This window comes from Myxine glutinosa, chromosome 5 (genome assembly GCF_964187855.1).
Source record: "Myxine glutinosa chromosome 5, kmMyxGlut1.1, whole genome shotgun sequence".
Classification (NCBI taxonomy): domain Eukaryota; kingdom Metazoa; phylum Chordata; class Myxini; order Myxiniformes; family Myxinidae; genus Myxine; species Myxine glutinosa.
This window is the reverse complement of record NC_136265.1, coordinates 69,263,030-69,283,884: the sequence shown is the minus strand read 5'-3', so window position 1 is coordinate 69,283,884 and position 20,855 is coordinate 69,263,030. Positions and strand designations below refer to the sequence as shown.

Here is a 20,855-nt window from a genome sequence, read left to right as displayed (position 1 = left end):
CTACCCTCGACTCTGATTCTGCAACTGGACCAGACGGCATCAGCCCACGGGTCCTAAAATCCTGCTCTGCCGCTCTATATCACCCTCTCTCTGTTCTTTTCACCCTATCTTTTGCTCAAGGTCATCTGCCAGCATCCTGGAAATCAGCAAACATTCCTGCTTTACACAAAAAAGGTGCAAAAACAGATCCTTGCAACTACAGACCAATCAACCTTTTTTTTTTCCTTTTTTTTCTTCTTTTTTTTTGTATACTGAATCGAGGCTCGTCAAAGAGCTAAAATGAATTCTGCTCACCAACCTGCTCCCAATTATCAGCAAAGTCATGGAATCCATCATTGCTTCGGATATGAAATCTTTCCTCTTCTCCAATGGCTTGATCTCTGATCATCAATTTGGTTTCAGACCAGGTCACTCTACTCTGGACATGCTGCTTCTGCTGTCTCAACAATGGATGGAGGTCCTCAATGCCAAACAGGAAATTAGAGCTGTCTCCCTTGACATATCACGTGCCTTCGATACGGTCTGGCACCCCGCTCTGCTCACCAAACTCTCCTCCTTTGGTATCCATGGAAATCTCCACGCATGGCTGGTGGACTTCCTCTCTCGTCGTAGTCAACGTGTGGCCCTGAATGGGTTTCTCTCATCTCCTCTTCCTGTTCAGGCTGGAGTCCCCCAAGGCAGTGTTCTGGGCCCTGTGCTTTTTCTGGTCTTCATCAATGATCTCTCTGACTCTCTTGAAAATCCTCTCTATCTCTTTGCTGATGACTCCACTCTCTGCCGCTCCATTCCTCATCCCTCAGATCGGCAGTCTGCAGCCTCCTCACTCTCTGCAGACCTGGACAAAATCACAGACTGGGCAAACAAGTGGAACATGTCTTTCAATCCTGACAAATCTCACACTCTTACGATGTCTCTCCGAAAAGACCGACTGGACAACCCTCCCATGTACTTTCTGAATAATCCTCTCCAAGAAGTTCTGTCACTCAAGCTTTTGGGTCTCACTATCTGCCATGATCTTTCCTGGGAAAACCACATTTCCAAGCTGGCCTCCAAAGCCAGTCGCCGACTGGGCATCCTCCGTCGTGCGAAGTCCTTCCTTGGCACACCTGAGCTCCTCACCACATACAAGGCTTTCATCCGCAGCTCAATGGAATACTGCTCTCCCCTCTGGGCTGGTGCTCCTGCCTCACACCTAGCTCGTCTTCACGCTGTTGAAACCAAAGCGTTCAGAATCATTGGAATCTCCCGCGATGACGCTATCTCCGAGGGCCTTTCACTTACTCACCGCAGGCAGGTTGGTGGTCTTTCCGTCTTCTCCCGGCTCCTCTCCGGCCTTGCTCCCCCAGCTCTCTCTGGGCTCTGTCCCCCAAATATTCCTGCAGGTCGCACAAGATCTGCCTGCAACCCTCTTATGGTTAAACTACCAAAATCAAGACTCTGCTCACCTTCACTCCTTCATTCCTCTTTTCTCCGCCTCTGGAACAAACTCCCTCACTCTCTTCAATCCCACTCCTCCCTCCAGATCTTTAAAACGGCTGTTCACCACCATCTCTTATCTTCCCCAATCCAAAACCTTGATCATTTCTACCCCCGCTAACTTCCCCCCAAATCCACTTTTTTGAGGTGACCTTTGTCTTCTTTCCTGGAAGTCCTTGGTGTCCTTGCGTTTTATACCTATCCTGCCTCCCCCCAGGCCCTCTGCCTCCCACACATCTCCCGATGTCCCTGCCCTCAAATGTTGTGTTTGTGTGCTGCCTCCCCTTCTCTCCCCATCTTGTCGACCGCTCCCCTTTTTATATACTTTGTTTGCTTGTTTGTTTGATTTGTTTGTTTGATAAATGTTAGCTCTTTCACAAGCCTCAAATCTGTATACAAAAAAAAAAAAAGAAAAAAAAAAAAGCTGTCTCCCTTGACATATCACGTGCCTTCGATACGGTCTGGCACCCAGCTCTGCTCACCAAACTCTCCTCCTATGGTATCCATGGAAATCTCCATGCATGGCTTGCGGACTTCCTCTCTCGTCGTAGTCAACGTGTGGCCCTGAATGGGTTTCTCTCATCTCCTCTTCCTGTTCAGGCTGGAGTCCCCCAAGGCAGTGTTCTGGGCCCTGTGCTTTTTCAGGTCTTTATCAATGATCTCTCCGACTCTCTGGAAAATCCCCTCTATCTCTTTGCTGATGACTCTACTCTCTGCCGCTCCATTCCTCTTCCCTCAGATCGGCAGTCTGCAGCCTCCTCACTCTCTGAAGACCTGGACAAAATCACAGACTGGTCAAACAAGTGGACCATGTCTTTCAATCCTGACAAATCTCACACTCTTACTATGTCTCTCTGAAAATATCGACTGGACAACCCTCCCATCTACTTTCTCAACAATCCTCTCCAAGAAGTTCTGTCGCTCAAGCTTTTGGGTCTCACTATCTGCCATGATCTTTCTTGGGAAAACCACATTTCCAAGCTGGCCTCCAAAGCCAGTCGCCGACTGGGCATCCTGCGTCGTGCGAAGTCCTTCCTAGGCACACCTGAGCTCCTCACCACATACAAGGCTTTCATCCGCAGCTCAATGGAATACTGTTCTCCCCTATGGGCCGGTGCTCCTGCCTCACACCTAGCTCGGCTTCACGCTGTTGAAACCAAAGCTTTCAGTATCATTGGAATCTCTCGCGATGAAGCTATCTCTGAGGGCCTTTCACTCACTCACCGCAGGCAGGTAGGTGGTCTTTCTGTCTTCTACCGACTCCTCTCCGGCCTTGCTCCCCCAGCTCTCGCTGTGCTCTGTCCCCCAAATATTCCTACAGGTCGCACAAGATCTGCCAGCAACCCTCTGATGGTTAAACTGCCGAAATCTCGGCTCTCTGCTCACCTTCACTCTTTCATTCCTCTTTTCTCCCGCCTCTGGAACAAACTCCCACACTCCCTTCAATCCCACTCCTCCCTCCAGGTCTTTAAAACAGCTGTTCACCACCATCTCTTATCTTCCCCCATCCAAAACCTTGATCTTTTCTACCCCCGCTAATTCACCCCAGATCCACCTTGTTTGAAATTCCAACTTCTTTCCTGGAAGTCCTGGCAGTGTCCATATGTTTTATACCTCTCCCACCCACCCTTCCCATGCCTCCCCCCCCCCCCCCCCAAAGCACTCTCCCTCCCACAGATCTCTCGATGTCTCCATGTCTTTCGGTCCCTGCTCTCAAATGTTGTGTTTGTGTCCTTCCCCCTCTCTCCCCATCTTGTCTACCGCTCCCGATGTTATATGTTTTATGTGTCGGTTTGTCTTTCTGTGTGATTAATGTTCGATCTTTCACGAGCCTCGATCTTGTATACAAAAAAAAAATAAAAATAAAATAAAATCGAAAATCCTCAATTTTCATCCAACTTGAAATTTTAAGAGGATTTGCATATCTGGTCACTGAATTCAACCAACAAGTATTTTGTTACATCATCATAGGCCAAAAGGTCAACATAGGCAAGATTTCTAAAATCCTCAATTTTCATCTGATTGACTTGAAAAAAAATAAGAAGATTTGCATATATGGTCACTGATTTCAACCACCAATTATTTTTGAGGTCATCATCAGCCAACAACTTATTTTAGGGATTTCGCAAGTATCGCGCGATGAACGACATATTTCTTGTTACTTGGCAAAAAAAAAATGTTTTTCACAAATATGTTGATCACTCCTTCATTGTGTGTGTGTCTATCTGTCCGCTCACTTATACTTGCGTACAGGTCACAATTTTAAACTGATATTCACGAAACTTCAAAAAATAGTAGAGTTTGTGGACTGACAAAATCCTATATAATTTTGAGGTCAAAAGGTCAACCACTTTTTTCAAATTTCTAAAATCCTCAATTTTCATCTGATTGACTTGAAAACTGAATAGGATTTTCATATCAGCTTATTGAAACCAACCACCAACTATTTTTGAGGTCACAGGCCAAATTTCTAAAATTTTCAATTTTCATCCGATTAACTTAAACTTTGAAGACGAATTGCATATCAGGTCACAGAATTCAACCACTACTTCTTTTTGAGGTCAAAAGGATGCTCTACTGAGTGCCATTCTACTTTGTTCCGTTTTGCCAAGTGTCGCTTCGAGTGATTTTTCATGTTTGTTACTTGCCGGAATGTTGGTTGGTTGGTTTGTCTGTCTGTCTGTTTGTTTGTTTGTGCGTAGTACTACGTCTACATCCTTGCACATAGAATCGCCATACTTTACACACATATTTGTCTTGCCCTGGAATAGACTGTGCCCAATTTTTAACTCTCTCGGCCCAAAGCCTCCATTATGACGTCATAATTCGACAAATACAAAACTTCATCCGATCAAGATGAAATTTCTTGAGCATTATCTAGGAATAAATTAGTTTAGAAAACAATTAATGATGACGTCATCGGTCACGTGGTTCGGCCGCCATCTTGGAAAAACCGTAAAACTTTGCACCTCTATATCTCCAAAAGTGCTGAATAGAAAAAATTGAGACATGGCTCATTGTAAAGAACTCTCCATGGGGAATAAAATATGTTAATGATCATGTCATAGGTGCCTCCATTATGACGTCGTAATTCGACAAGTACAAAACTTCATCCGATCAAGATGAATTTCTTGAGCATAATCGAGGAATAAATTAGTTTATAAAACAAATAATGATGACGTCATCGGTCACGTGGTTCGGCCGCCATATTTGTCCAAAATGGCCGATAAAAAAGTACATTCCGGCAAGTCATTGGTCTCTGACCGATTTTTACTCCCACCAGGGAGTAATGCATTTGATCGGATCCGTCCGTGTGTGTGTTTGTGTGTTCATGTGTTTGATATCTGGAAAAGTTCTGAATGGATTTGGATGAACGTTGGTGGGATGATTTCCCTTGGGATAAGGAAGAATTGCTTAGTTTTTGGTGAAGCTCAGGATATTACTCCGGATCCAGGAATTTTTTTGAAGGATTTTTTTACCATTGGAAGATAGGGCTCAGCAGCGGCCACCCACTGCGGGAGTATGCGCTCTACTGAGTGGCGTTCTAGTTCATTTCTTTGTTACTCCCGCTCGGGAGTTCGGGAGTAATGCATTCGATCGTGTCCGTCCGTGTGTGTGTGTGTGTGTGTGTGTGTGTGTGTGTTCGTGAACAAGATATCTGGAAAACTTCTGAATGGATTTGGATGAAAGTTGGTGGGATGATTGCCCTTGGGATAAGGAAGAGTTGATTCGTTTTTGGTGAAGCTCAGGATATTATTCCAGATCCAGGAATTTTTTGAAGGATTTTTTACCATTGGAAGATAGGGCTCATTTTTTTAACATTATCTTCTATATATTCTATCTTTAACATTGTGATATGAAAATAGTTTTCATATTTGTTGTGAATGTAGTTTAAAGTCGTGGTTATGCGTTAGAGCAGTGTATGTTTTAGCAGCGTCGTCTTCAATGTTCTTTTTTTTTTCTTCTAATAAAGACATTCTGTCATTTTAAAACCACCAAAGTGTGTATTAGGTTTCCCCGTTTCATAAAATGTATCGTTTGATACGCATAATGCTTTAAAACTGTTTTTTTAACATCAGAAGAGATATCAACATTTACCTCAGCGAATGTCAATCGCGGTGTCAGTATTTGATGAACTTATAAAGACTTAGGTGACTTATAAGTGTGACCAGCATGTGCACGGGATTCTTCCCAGAAGAATGAGTGGTCGCATTAGCTTGTACGACTTAAAATGAGCGAGTTTTGTTTTCACGTTTGGGCCAGTTTTACATGTTGTATCCCTAAGGAATGAAACGAACGTTTTTCCTGGCTTATAATTTTATTTGAAGTCACACATGCCTCAAAATACACTCACTTATATAGAATTAAACGCTGAATCCGAAAATGTAAGTGAAATTGCCTTGTTTTTTTTAAACATTATCTTCTATATATTCGACATATATATATCTGTGCAGTGTCTGCCTTGTGTTGTCTTGTCTTGTGTCGTCACTGAACTACTCCCTCAAACTTTTGTGAAATCGTACTGTTCCAACTTGACCCATGGCGGGAGTATGTGCTCTACTGAGCGGCCTTCTAGTTTGTTTGTTTGTTTGTTTGTCTGTGAACAAGATATCTCAAAAGGTTGTGGCCGGATTCGGACAAAATTTGGCATCGTGGTAGTGTATGTCACATGGACGAAATGATTCGATTTTGGTGAAAATCTGGATTCGGATCCGGCTAAGAGAATTTTTGAAGTGATTCTTCAATATTGGGAGATCGGGCTAAAAACAATGCATAGCAGGATATCTCAAAAAGTTATGGATGGATTTGGACGAAACTTGGTTGACATGTTGGGAGTGTGACAAGGACGATTCGATTAGATTTTGGTGAAGATCTGAATATGTATTCGAATATGATAATTATTTAATTTTTAAGATTCTTCACCATTGGGAGAAAGGGCCAAAAACGATACATAGCAGGATATCTCAAAAAGTTAAGGACAAATTTGGACAAAACCTGGTGGACAGGTTGGGTATGTGACAAGGATGAATTGATTCGATTTTGGTGAAGATCTGAATATGGATTCGGATACGAGTTATTTAATTTTTAAGTGATTCTTCACCATTGAGAGGTCGGGCGAAAAACGATATATAACATGTTTAAAAAAAAATTATGGACGAGTTATGACTAAACTTGGTGGACGAGTTGGTTAGGTGACAAGAACAAGCCGATGAGATTTTGGTTCAGTTCCGAATCCAGATCTGACCTATCAGTGGATATAAAACATAAACTGTTCAGCCGGGCAGAGGAGGCTCTACCGAGTGCCGTTCTAGTTTTATGATGGTTTGAATTCGGAACGGTAATTTGTGGACACCATGCATATACTGGTGACTGTTACAAAATAACAATCACACATCATTGCAGAATCGATGAAAAATTATATAGACAGGTGGCCACAAACTAAAATACGTGTGTGACATTTCCCATAAACTGTATTTATACATTTTGATTGGCTTTTTAAAACCTATTGTGGAATCAGCCAAATGTCTCACATACGTTCTCAACACCAACTGGTTCATACCACCCGGAACATATCAACCATAACTTATGACAATTGAAAACATTTTGATGAAAAAAAGTAAATAATGTGAACAACGAGAGCGGTTTCGGAAAGCTGACCTTGGCAGGCATGAGCAGAGTTGGGAGAAAGGCCGACCGGTCGGTAGAAGCCCACGTCGCATTGCTCGCAGTTCACTCCGGCTGTGTTGTGCTAAACACATGAAGCAGAAAATGGTTCACACTCTGATGCCATGTGCTGTCGTTTCTTTGTGTTCATGCTGGTTGTAGATCGTTTAAAATAAACAATAACACAAATTCGAACAAACTAATTTTCAGGTCAATAGTTTGTGTTTGTGAGAAATCTTCCATGCTTCATCAATATTCAAATAAAGTAATAACTAGTTTCTGAGGACATAATCTATCTATAATTCCAGTAATCTCTGTGTGTCTGTGTGTCTGTGTGTTTGTGTGTTTGTCTGTGACCGCTGTTTCTCGACAACCACGGGTCCGATATACTTGAAACTTGCCAGGTATATTGCTGGGGACCCGAGGATGTGCCTTTTCAAGGTTTCATATTAATCGGACAAGTAGTTACCGAGCTATGGCGATTTATTTACCAAACTCCGCAAGCCGTTCGCTTTGGACCAAACCATTTCATGTAAATAGAGGGGGGGGGATTGTCACCGTACTCGCAAGCCGTTCGCTTTGGACCAAACCATTTCATGTAAATAGAGGGGGGGGGATTGTCACCGTACTCGCAAGCCGTTCGCTTTGGGCCAAACCATTTCATGTAAATAGAGGGGGGGGATTGTCACCGTACTCGCAAGCCGTTCGCTTTGGCTTTGCGAATGGACCAAACCATTTCATGTAAATAGAGGGGGGGGGGATATAATTTTAGATATATATATAGTACGGGCATGCCCTAGTCTATCTATAATTCCAGTAATCTCTGTGTGAATGTCTGTGTGTCTGTGTGTTTGTCTGTGACCACTGTTTCTCGACAACTACCGGTCCGATATACTTGAAACTTGCCAGGTATATTGCTGGGGACCCGAGGATGTGCCTTTTCAAGGTTTGAAATTAATCGGAGAAGTAGTTACCGAGCTATGGCGATTTAGCCGTTTGCCGTTCGCTTTGGCTTTGCGAATGGACCAAACCATTTCATGTAAATAGAGGGGGGGGGGGGGTTCTGTGGTCGTTGCGAATGGACCAAACCATTTCATGTAAATAGAGGGGGGGGGGTTCTGTGGTCGTTACTGCCACGTGGTTTCAAAGTTTTTTTTTGTTGTTGTTGTTTGCACGCACGCTTTTTTGCACGCACGTACGGGCACGTCCTAGTAGTGTATAACGGCAATAATAAACGCAAATGGTTAATTTAGTAAGAGTCACTTCTCCCTTGGGGGACAGCCACGTCACCCCTCTGGGATAGCCACGTCACCCCTTTGGGATAGCCACGTCACCCCTTTGGGATAGCCACGTCACCCCTCTGGGATAGCCACGTCACCCCTCTGGGATAGCCACGTCACCCCTCTGGGATAGCCACGTCACCCCTCTGGGATAGCCACGTCACCCCTCTGGGATAGCCACGTCACCCCTCTGGGATAGCCACGTCACCCCTTTGGGATAGCCACGTCACCCCTTTGGGATAGCCACGTCACCCCTCTGGGATAGCCACGTCACCCCTCTGGGATAGCCACGTCACCCCTCTGGGATAGCCACGTCACCCCTCTGGGATAGCCACGTCACCCCTCTGGGATAGCCACGTCGCCCCTCTGGGACAGCCACGTCGCCCCTCTGGGACAGCCACGTCACCCCTCTGGGACAGCCACGTCACCCCTCTGGGACAGCCACGTCACCCCTCTGGGACAGCCACGTCACCCCTCTGGGATGGCCACGTCACCCCTCTGGGATGGCCACGTCACCCCTCTGGGATGGCCACGTCACCCCTCTGGGATGGCCACGTCACCCCTCTGGGATGGCCACGTCACCCCTCTGGGATGGCCACGTCACCCCTCTGGGATGGCCACGTCGCCCCTCTGGGATGGCCACGTCGCCCCTCTGGGATGGCCACGTCGCCCCTCTGGGATGGCCACGTCGCCCCTCTGGGATGGCCACGTCGCCCCTCTGGGATGGCCACGTCACCCCTCTGGGATGGCCACGTCGCCCATCTGGGATGGCCACGTCGCCCATCTGGGATGGCCACGTCGCCCACCTGGGATAGCCACCTCGCCCCTCTGGGATAGCCACGTCGCCCCTCTGGGATAGCCACGTCGCCCCTCTGGGATAGCCACGTCGCCCCTCTGGGATAGCCACGTCGCCCCTCTGGGATAGCCACGTCGCCCCTCTGGGATAGCCAAGTCGCCCCTCTGGGATAGCCACGTCGCCCCTCTGGGATAGCCACGTCGCCCATCTGGGATAGCCACGTCGCCCCTCTGGGATAGCCACGTCGCCCCTGTACCCTCCTGTTCGACCTCTCAGGTATGACCGAGAGGTAAAGGAATTACAATTACTACAACAAAACAAATTATGCAACCATCCAAGCATGAGTTTGCATTCTCCAAAACTCAACACTGAAAAGAATGAAAGATGTGAGCAGGGTCAGCTTGGATTTGGTAATGCAAATGAGCAGGTGCTCCAAATCACATTTCAACAGCAAGAGTTGTAGAATCCCATGACATTTAAACGAAAATGAAAAGAAAACATGCATTTTAAAGTACTACAGGTAACCCTTGGAAATTCCGCATAATGTAAAATGTGACTTCAACAAAATTGTGCTTCGCAGCGTTGGCCGGCATAGTTGTATTAAATATACTAGGGCATGCCCGTACTATAATATATATGTAAAATTATATCCCCCCCCTCTATTTACATGAAATGGTTTGGTCCATTCACAAAGCCAAAGCGAACGGCTTGCGAGTACGTGACAATCCCCCCCCTCTATTTACATGAAATGGTTTGGTCCAAAGCGAACGGCTTGCGAGTACGGTGACAATCCCCCCCCTCTATTTACATGAAATGGTTTGGTCCAAAGCGAACGGCTTGCGAGTACGGTGACAATCCCCCCCCTCTATTTACATGAAATGGTTTGGTCCAAAGCGAACGGCTTGCGGAGTTTGGTAAAGAAATCGCCATAGCGTGCACAAACGCGCAGGAAAGCGAAAGAATCGCAAATTAGTTTTAATTAGTTTTAAAACATAGTTTAACGCCAACATAGCGGCAACATAGTTTGCCAACGTGAAATAAATGAATACGCTCTCAAATGTGCCGTCCGAGGCAGAGTCTGTTCGGCACGTTCGGCACACGTGATAGCTCGCTGCTCTCTGATTGGTTGAATCGTTTTTTGGACATAGCTCGGTAACTACTTCTCCGATTAATATGAAACCTTGAAAAGGCACATCCTCAGGTCCCCAGCAATATACCTGGCAAGTTAAAGTATATCGGACCGTGGTTGTCGAGAAAACAGCGGTCACAGACCACACAGACATACACACAGACAGACACACAGAGATTACTGGAATTATAGATAGATGATGGGAATTTAATATTGTCTAGCTATGTGATTCCTAAAGATGTTACTTCATTAAACAGATCCCCACCCCTAAACCGAAATTCTCAACTCTTAGCCAACCTTAGCCAACCCAAGGTCCTCAATTCCCCTCCCTCCCCCCCCCCCCCCACCCCACCCCAAACACAAAGACCTCGACCACACACACCCACCCCCTCCCCCATCAACCCCAAATCCTCCACTCTCCCTCCCTAACCCCAAGTCCTCCACTCTTCCTCCCCAACCTCAAGTCCTCCACTCTCCATCCCCAACCTCAAGTCCTCACTCTCCATCCCCCAACCTCAAGTCCTCCACTCAACCTCCTAACCCCAAGTCTCCACTCTTCCTCCCCAACCTCAAATCCTCCACTCTCCCTCCCTAACCTCAAGTCCTCCACTCTCCCTCCCCAACCTCAAGTCCTCCACTCTCCCTCCCCAACCTCAAGTCCTCCACTCTCCATCCCCCAACCCCAAGTCCTCCACTCTCCATCCCCAACCCTCCCCAACCTCAAGTCCTCCACTCTCCCTCCCCAACCTCAAGTCCTCCACTCTCCATCCCCCAACCCCAAGTCCTCCACTCTCCATCCCCAACCCCAAAGACCTCGACCACACACACCCACCCCCTCCCCCATCCAACCCAAATCCTCCACTCTCCCTCCCTACCCCAAGTCCTCCACTCTCCCTCCCCAACCTCAAGTCCTCCACTCTCCATCCCCACCCCAAGTCCTCCACTCTCCATCCCCCAACCCCAAGTCCTCCACTCTCCATCCCCAACCCCAAGTCCTCCACTCTCCATCCCCAACCCCAAGTCCTCCACTCTCCCTCCCCAACCTCAAGTCCTCCACTCTCCATCCCCCAACCCCAAGTCCTCCACTCTCCATCCCCAACCCCAAGTCCTCACTCTCCATCCCAACCCAAGTCCTCCACTCTCCATCCCCAACCCAAGTCCCCACTCTCCATCCCCCAACCCCAAGTCCTCCACTCTCCCTCCCCAACCTCAAGTCCTCCACTCTACATCCCTAATCGAAATCCCATATACCCACTCTCCCACACCCCCAAACCTCCACTCTCCCCTCCCCCCAACCCCAAGTCCCATTTCTCCCGTTCTTCAAAGCAAGAAGTCATTCTTACATAATTACTATTATTTCTTCATTACTTCATTGAAATAAGGAATATTAACTCTTCCCTCTCACCTATCCTTATGAAGAAGTATTGTACCTCATTGTTGCCCGGTCTTTCAATAAAACAAACCATATTCACTCCTCACCATCAAACAATTTATAGTGTCACCCAAACCACCCATTGGCATCCGTTATCTTCATTCATTACCTGGCAGTTTAAGCAGCGTCCGCCACCCTCATACTGGCCATGGATGTTCAGACTCTCCCTCCTACGTAACACTTGCTCATCAAACACACAGTCATCCGAATGACCATGACAGAAACAAGCTGTCGAATGAGGAAAACCAAACTGTAAGTGTTACTCAACGCAAGTTAATATGAAACCACTTTAACTCAGGAAAAACTCGATGTTACTCAACACAGTTGGCAACACAGTTCCAATCCTCACTATTCCCATGGTGCAAAGCAACCAGGGTGTGTGTGTGTATCAAGTTGGCAATGCACCATCATCTCATGTCCTAAGGTGAGAGAGTGGAGGGTTCTCAGCGGGAGTGGGTGAGAGACAGGTCTGGCAGAACCGCATCCAGGCCCCATGTCCTCTGGTACACGGCGCTTATCTGGCGTTGCTTTTTCCTTTCTCGTTTGTCTGACGCGACCAAGACTTACTTAAATACCTCTTAGGAGATAATTACCTGGGCTCTCATCAAGAAAAATCAACAAAAAGCTGATTCTTGGTCAGCCCACTTTCACCAGGCAGGGTTTTTAAGCACCATTGGTTAGGCCTGCTCAAAAAATGCCTTGCCTTGGAGCCACGATGTACTCTCATAGACTAATTAAAGTATATGATTGAAGTCTGTCATCAGATTTGAGGATCGGCATATGTGGACTAATTAAGTGTCAAAATCTGGAGTGAAATCTCAAATTTACATATTTACTTAGTATTGTAATTTAGAGTGTACTTACATATTTACTTCAAGCAAGACTATGATCCCTACTTCTCCATATGAGTGTGAAATTGCCAAAGCATGAAGCTTTCCTTTTTCTACTATTCGGACAATCATATTTTGTGAAGAAAAGATTAAGGAATGCCGAAAGTGTAACTTCATCGAGTGCAACGAAAATAATTAACCAGGGGGTCGCAGCGAAGGCACCAGTGGCTGAGTTCTCTGTGGGGAAATCATCCGAAGTTAGGAAGGCAAAATAAATAAAATTAAATATTGAATTGAAATGAATGAATGAATGATCGTTTTAAGGCCATTTCTCCCCGCTAGAGCAGGGGTTAGCCTTGCGGGCCCCATGACAATCATGGTTCCCTGTTTGAGGCAATGTTTTTATGGCCGGATGCCCTTCCTGACACCAACCCTTGGTCGCCTCTTGCGATGCGCAGGGATACGGTGTGCCTATTCTGAATCGGGGTACACACCGTGATCATTCATCCCAGCAAGCTGGTACTCAATTTGCCGACCTCGGAAGGATGACAGGCTGAGTCAACCCCCCTGGCGTTAATTCAGCGATCGACCTGGATTCGAACCCAGGATCCTAGGATCCCAAGCCGGCACCCTAACCGCTAAGCCAACGCCAGGCTCAAATATTGAATTGAAAGAACGATGATAAATGTAACGGGAGGAAATACAATGAGTAAAACAACAGGATAAGTGAATTTCGAGTTCAAGAGAGCATTGGAAAATATTGTAATAATATCTTAATTCATTTGCTCGGAAAAATTTCCAATCTATTTTTGAGGCGTCACTCGTTTCACACCTCTTCACCCCGCTCCTTCCTCGTTCTCTCCCCCCCCCCCCTTCCTCACTCCCACCATGCCCCCCCCCCTCCTCACTCCGCTCCTCTCCCTTTCTTTCAACACCCTCCTCGCATCCCTTCCCTCCCAGAGTGTATTGCGACATGTAATGAGACAACGCTCTCCTCTTCCTCGCCCTGCACCACTTCCCCTCGTCATCCCCTACCCTCGTCCTAGCCCCCTTGCTCCTTGCTTCCACCATTTCTGCCACCGCTGCCAAATTTGGAATGTACCCTACCACAAATTTCAAACCTGCTTTTGGATAGGAAGAGTTATTCTGGCCCCTTGCTACCAGGTATTCTGGCCCCTTGCTACCCTATTTTTTGGAATCAGCATCCTTGAAAACTCCTATATAACAAATTTCATGCTTTCTGCCAGAAGTGCACATCTTTACATATCTGCAACACTTTAGAAAAAAAATAAACTGAACAAGCAGGGCAATTCAAATCAAAACAATTTTCCACTGAATGATTGCATGATGTTCAAAAGGTCAACTGGACTGGCATTTATCAAAGCCTCATGTGTTTTGATGCTTTTGGTGGCTTCTTGGCTGAGCAATTTCTCATTGAGAAATACAAAGAGACAGTGTTCGTGCAGGGTGTGTCGGTGAGGAATACAAGGCATGGGGATTTTACAATAACTCTCTTTTGCTCTAGCCTGGGATAACCGTGTCTTTAATTATTTAACTGAACTTAAATATAGCATAAACACTGTCACAAATTCGAAACAGCTGAGTGCATCCTGATGAAAAATCCGAAAAACCATCATACATCGCAATAATAAATCTGAAACGGCTTCATGTATCCCCAATCACGAATTCTAAACACCGTCATGTATCCCCAATCACAAATTCTAAACACCACCATACATCCCAATAATAAATCTGAAACGGCTTCATGCATCCCTAATCACAAATTCTAAACACCATCATGCATCCCCAAACACAAATTCTAAACACCGTCATGCATCCCTAATCACAAATTCTAAACACCATCATGCATCCCCAAACACAAATTCTAAACACCGTCATGCATCCCTAATCACAAATTCTAAACACCGTCATGCATCCCCAATCACAAATTCTAAACACCGTCATGCATCCCCAATCACAAATTCTAAACACCATCATGCATCCCTAATCACAAATTCTAAACACCGTCATGCATCCCTAATCACAAATTCTAAACACCGTCATGCATCCCCAATCACAAATTCTAAACACCGTCATGCATCCCCAATCACAAATTCTAAACACCACCATACATCCCAATAATAAATCTGAAACGGCTTCATGCATCCCTAATCACAAATTCTAAACACCATCATGCATCCCCAAACACAAATTCTAAACACCGTCATGCATCCCTAATCACAAATTCTAAACACCGTCATGCATCCCCAATCACAAATTCTAAACACCACCATACATCCCAATAATAAATCTGAAACGGCTTCATGCATCCCTAATCACAAATTCTAAACACCATCATGCATCCCCAAACACAAATTCTAAACACCGTCATGCATCCCTAATCACAAATTCTAAACACCGGCATGCATCCCCAAACACAAATTCTAAACATCATCATGCATCCCTAATCACAAATTCTAAACACCGTCATGCATCCCTAATCACAAATTCTAAACACCGTCATGTATCCCCAATCACAAATTCTAAACACCGTCATGCATCCCTAATCACAAATTCTAAACACCGGCATGCATCCCCAAACACAAATTCTAAACATCATCATGCATCCCTAATCACAAATTCTAAACACCGGCATGCATCCCCAAACACAAATTCTAAACATCATCATGCATCCCTAATCACAAATTCTAAACATCATCATGCATCCCTAATCACAAATTCTAAACACCGGCATGCATCCCCAAACACAAATTCTAAACATCATCATGCATCCCTAATCACAAATTCTAAACATCATCATGCATCCCTAATCACAAATTCTAAACACCGTCATGCATCCCTAATCACAAATTCTAAACATCATCATGCATCCCCAAACACAAATTCTAAACATCATCATGCATCCCTAATCACAAATTCTAAACATCATCATGCATCCCTAATCACAAATTCTAAACACCATCATGTATCCCCAATCACAAATTCTAAACACCATCATGGACCCCAAACACAAATTCTAAACACCGTCATGCATCCCCAATCACAAATTCTAAACATCATCATGCATCCCTTATCACAAATTCTAAACATCATCATGCATCCCCAAACACAAATTCTAAACATCATCATGCATCCCTAATCACAAATTCTAAACACCGTCATGCATCCCCAAACACAAATTCTAAACATCATCATGCATCCCTAATCACAAATTCTAAACACCGTCATGTATCCCCAATCACAAATTCGAAACACCATCATGCATCCCTAATCACAAATTCTAAACACCATCATGTATCCCCAATCACAAATTCTAAACACCATCATGGACCCCAAACACAAATTCTAAACACCGTCATGCATCCCGAATCACAAATTCTAAACACCGTCATGTATCCCCAATCACAAATTCGAAACACCATCATGCATCCCTAATCACAAATTCGAAACACCATCATGCATCCCAAAACACAAATTCTAAACACCGTCATGTATCCCCAATCACAAATTCTAAACACCATCATGCATCCCTAATCACAAATTCTAAACACCGTCATGTATCCCCAAACACAAATTCTAAACACCGTCATGCATCCCTAATCACAAATTCTAAACACCGTGATGTATCCCCAATCACAAATCCTAAACACAGTCATGCATCCTTCACCTATGCAGCTTCATGTATCCCCAATCACAAATTGTAAACACCATCATGCATCCCCAATCACAAATCCTAAACGCCGTCATACACCTCCAATCCCAAATCCTAAACAGAGTCGTACATCCCGATCACAAATCCCAAACAGTTTCATGCATCCCGATCATAAATCCTCAACAGCTTCATGCATCCAGGTCACAAATCCCAAACAGTTTCATGCATCCCAAGCACAAATCCTAAACAGCTTCATGAATCCAGATCACAAATCCCAAACAGTTTCATGCATCCAGATCACAAATCCCAAATAGTTTCATGCATCCCAATCACAAATCCTAAACAGTTTCTTGCATCCAGATCACAAATCCCAAATAGTTTCATGCATCCAGATCACAAATCCTAAACAGTTTCATGCATCCAGATCACAAATCCTAAACAGTTTCATGCATCCAGATCACAAATCCCAAATCCCAAATAGTTTCATGCATCCCAATCACAAATCCTAAACAGTTTCATGCATCCAGATCACAAATCCCAAATAGTTTCATGCATCCAGATCACAAATCCCAAATAGTTTCATGCACCCAGATCACAAATCCCAAACAGTGTCATGCATCCAGATCACAAATCCTAAACAGTTTCATGCATCCAGATCACAAATCCCAAATAGTTTCATGTATCCCAATCACAAATCCTAAACAGTTTCATGCATCCAGATCACAAATCCCAAACAGTTTCATGCATCCAGATCACAAATCCTAAAGTTTCATGCATCCCAATCACAAATCCTAAACAGTTTCATGCATCCAGATCACAAATCCCAAACAGTTTCATGCATCCAGATCACAAATCCTAAAGTTTCATGCATCCCGATCACAAATCCCAAACACCGTCATTCCTCCGAGTCACAAATCCTAAACCGAAACAGCTTATCATTCTGTTTCTTTATTCGCGTTTTGCAGTTATTGTTTCCTGTTGTATCTTTACCTTAAGAGGATCTATACATTACAGGTAAGAATCAGGTGTCATCGCCCTGAAATAGAAGGGATCTTTAAAAATGGTCCGGGTGAGACATACGCTGACACTCATTGGGGTGGTCCGTAGTGGCGGGGCGCCAAGGCTGCTGATTGAAACCGGGGCAGCACTCCCCGCAGGAAGAACCACACGTGTTGTGCTGACATTCACAGTGCAGCCTGGAGGCACACGAGGAAAAATGCAGCCACGTGTGTGAACCATTTCACAGGTAATGTGTTCATGCCACCTATCAGTCACAGCAACACCACCGAAAACACAAGTCTGCCGAGTCTCCGATTGCCCTCTTCTCTGTCCGTTCACCCGTTATAGGTGTGTGCATGACCTGGTGCATGCCAGATACCCACCTGTACGGGTTGCCAGGGTCCAATGGCGAACAGGTCTCCGCATGCCCGTTGCAAACACATCGCCCCCCGATGCTGATGTCCTTGATGCTGTAAAAATACTAAAGTAACAACAATGATGAGTTTAACAACAAAAGTTTTCTTTTTAAAATGGGAACCACAATCCAAAAAATGAGGCATGAGGGCACAAGGTAAAGTGGTCCCAGTGTTCATTAAATAACTCGTTAAGTTTTACAATAATGGCGCACAATCAACATGCCTTGGTGAAGTTTCCCCCAAAGCATGGAGATTGTACCAAAAAGGTAGCTTGAAGGTCAGGCTGAGACCATGGTCGACGAGGGGTTGCAGTTTTAGGGAAGATGAAAAGCCGAGTCACATGACGGTAAATAGAGTGAATGGAGGTGTGAAATGTCTCACTGAGAACACGCCAAATGCCTGAGCAAAATGGGACATGCAGCAAGGAAAGGTGTCACATGCAGTTACGGGACTTGCACACTTCTTGTGTGGGTGTGGTGAGGGGCGTGAAGGAGGTGGTGGTAATATATATATATATATATATAAAATAAAATATAAAATAAAATACAAAATAAAATACCAAATAAAATATAAAATAAAATAAAATATAAAATAAAATATAAAATAAAATATAATAAAATATAAAATAAAATAAAATAAAATATAAAATAAAATAAAATATAAAATAAAATATTATAAAATATAAAATATAAAATAAAATATAAAATATAAAATATAAAATGATAAAATATAATAAAATATAAAATATAAAATAAAATATAATAAGAAGTAAAATAAAAAAATGTAAAAAGTAAAAATAAAAATAAAAAAATAAAAAAATAATATATATATATATAAAATAAAATAAGAAGTAAAATATAAAAATTAAATAAAAAGTAAAACATAAAAATAAAATAAAAAGTAAAATATAAAACTAAAATAAAAAGTAAAATGTAAAACTAAAATAAAAAGTAAAATATAAAACTAAAATAAAAAGTAAAATGTAAAACTAAAATAAAAATAAAATAAAAATAAAATATAACGAGCAGGAGTATCTGGGAATAATTTTTATTTTTTTAAACAAATGAAATGAAATCAATAAATAAATCAATAAATAAAATAACAACAAAAAAATAATCAAACTATTAGACTGTGCACTCACGTACAAAAATAATTGTAATTAAACAGAATAAAAACATGGAAATATTTTTACAACATTAAATTAATCTCTCATAACATCTACAGACCCTGATCAGTAGAGAGTTTGCGGTGGGGATTGGAGGGGTTATGAGTTATGAGGGTGGGGGGGGGGGGGGAGGGTTGGCGGGGGAGTGGGCTTACTGAGGGGAGGGAGAAAATAATAAATAATTTTTACAAATACAATAAAGATTATAAACGAGTTTAAAATGTTGAAAATCTTCTAATTGACAGGAGTCTTAAACATCTGGAAAATAAATGAGCTGGTGATGGGAGGAGGGAGAGGGGGAGCCAAAGGTGAGGAAGTCAGTCCCAAAGCAAGAAAGAAGTCCCATTATAATAGGAGGCCAAAGGCGAGACAAAGGTGAAGAAGAAGCCAAATCAAACCAAGTTATATATTAAGCCTCATGAAAGTATTAAGAGGACGACACCAACCAAAGGGAGGAGTGAAATGAAGGCACAGGGAGGGCTGCGGGGGTGGCATGTGAATTGGAGGAAAGTGCCAAGTGAGTGCAAGTGAAGTTTTAGATGTATGGGAATGTTGGCAAGTAACGTTTAAAAAGATGACAAGGGGAGTGGGAGAGAGAGAGAGAGAGAGAGAGAGAGAGAGAGGGAGAGGGAGAGGGAGAGGGAGAGGGAGAGGAAGAGGGAGAGGGAGAGGGAGAGAGAGAGAGAGAGAGAGACAGAGAGACAGACAGAGAGACAGACAGAGACAGACAGAGAGAGACAGAGAGAGAGACAGAGAGAGAGACAGAGAGAGAGACAGAGAGAGACAGAGAGAGAGACAGAGAGAGAGACAGAGAGAGAGACAGAGAGAGAGACAGAGAGAGAGAGACAGACAGACAGACAGAGAGAGAGAGAGACAAAGTGGAACAACAGATCACAAGTGAAGTAGCTTATTGTACCCTGCGAGTGACCGTGGGGTTGCGCCTTGCTTTTCCCATGAGATGTCCGAGCAGAGTGCTGGTGCGTAAAAAGCGCAGTCGCACACTCGTGGCCTCGGTGAAGGCTTGCAGGTGAGGAGAGTGTGAGAAGTTTGTGGAGCCAGGGCGCCCATTTACCAATGATACGACGATCTGGAGGGGTTCAAACAACCGACAAATGATAAAGCGTGGCATGTGATGGTTACACGTTTTACTGCACAGGAGACGGATACATTTGAAAGAATGAAAACTCAATTCCCACTTAAAAATTATTCCAAATAAATAAATAAATAATTAAAAAAAACAAACTCAATTCCTAAAAAAAATGCTCAACTAAAAAACTCCAGCTGCAGCCTGTTGAGGCATCATGTGCCTGGATAAGAGGTCATTTCACGACCTTTGGCTCCATAACATTCCACATGGCATGTCCTGACATTTATGGTCATTCTAGAGCAAACCTCATCTGCTAAAGAACATTCCAGAAGATTCCACAGATTCTCAATCAGGCTCACGCCAATGCCCTTTCTGCTCAATCATTGAGTCAATTACCGAGATTCCATGCACCACTCAACGCGAGTCGAAAGCGTTGCTGCCCCGACCTGGGATCTACCGCAGGCCACCTCCGATTCTCAATCCGAGCTGCGAAAAGCTTGCGCTTCCACTTAGTGGGCTTTTTTGATAGCATTGAGGGAAAACCAGCAAGATGGAGGCCATCGTTTGGCCAACGACAATCAAAGTTATTCTTTGGCACCTTTCAAAAGCACGAAGGCCTCAGGTGGGAAGGGGGAGGTTGCAAAGGACGAAGAATGTGAGATGTGAGCTTATTGCTAGGAGGCAAAACATATTCAAGGTACATACAAATCACAGGTGCAGGCATTCTCTTGGGCCTTGCAGGGCATTGACAGACCACAGGCTCAACTAAAATACCTGGGCTGGCTAGTTGAGTCCATGCTCCGAGCTGTGTCGCTAGGCCCAAGAGAAATTGTGCATCCATGGGTGATTTCAAAGAACTTGAACATTTATCGTCTCCAAGCGAAAAGCTCACTTATCGTCTGCACAAT

At 44.1% G+C, this 20,855-nt stretch overlaps 1 protein-coding gene across 2 annotated transcripts in view; it reads right to left on the bottom strand.

The window, feature by feature from the left end:
- LAMA5 (laminin subunit alpha 5) overlaps window positions 1-20,855 on the bottom strand; it is a 347,753-nt gene that overhangs the window by 251,933 nt on the left and 74,965 nt on the right. The window contains exons 5-9 of one of the 2 annotated variants that reach the window (XM_078778157.1): window positions 19,777-19,947; window positions 17,663-17,760; window positions 17,361-17,476; window positions 11,887-12,005; window positions 7,135-7,225 (exon numbers count right to left, since the gene is read on the bottom strand). In XM_078778157.1, the coding sequence (XP_078634283.1) occupies window positions 7,135-7,225; window positions 11,887-12,005; window positions 17,361-17,476; window positions 17,663-17,760; window positions 19,777-19,947 (595 nt within the window). The remainder of the gene's footprint in view (window positions 1-7,134; window positions 7,226-11,886; window positions 12,006-17,360; window positions 17,477-17,662; window positions 17,761-19,776; window positions 19,948-20,855) is intronic. The other variant, XM_078778158.1, reaches the window with a different exon arrangement.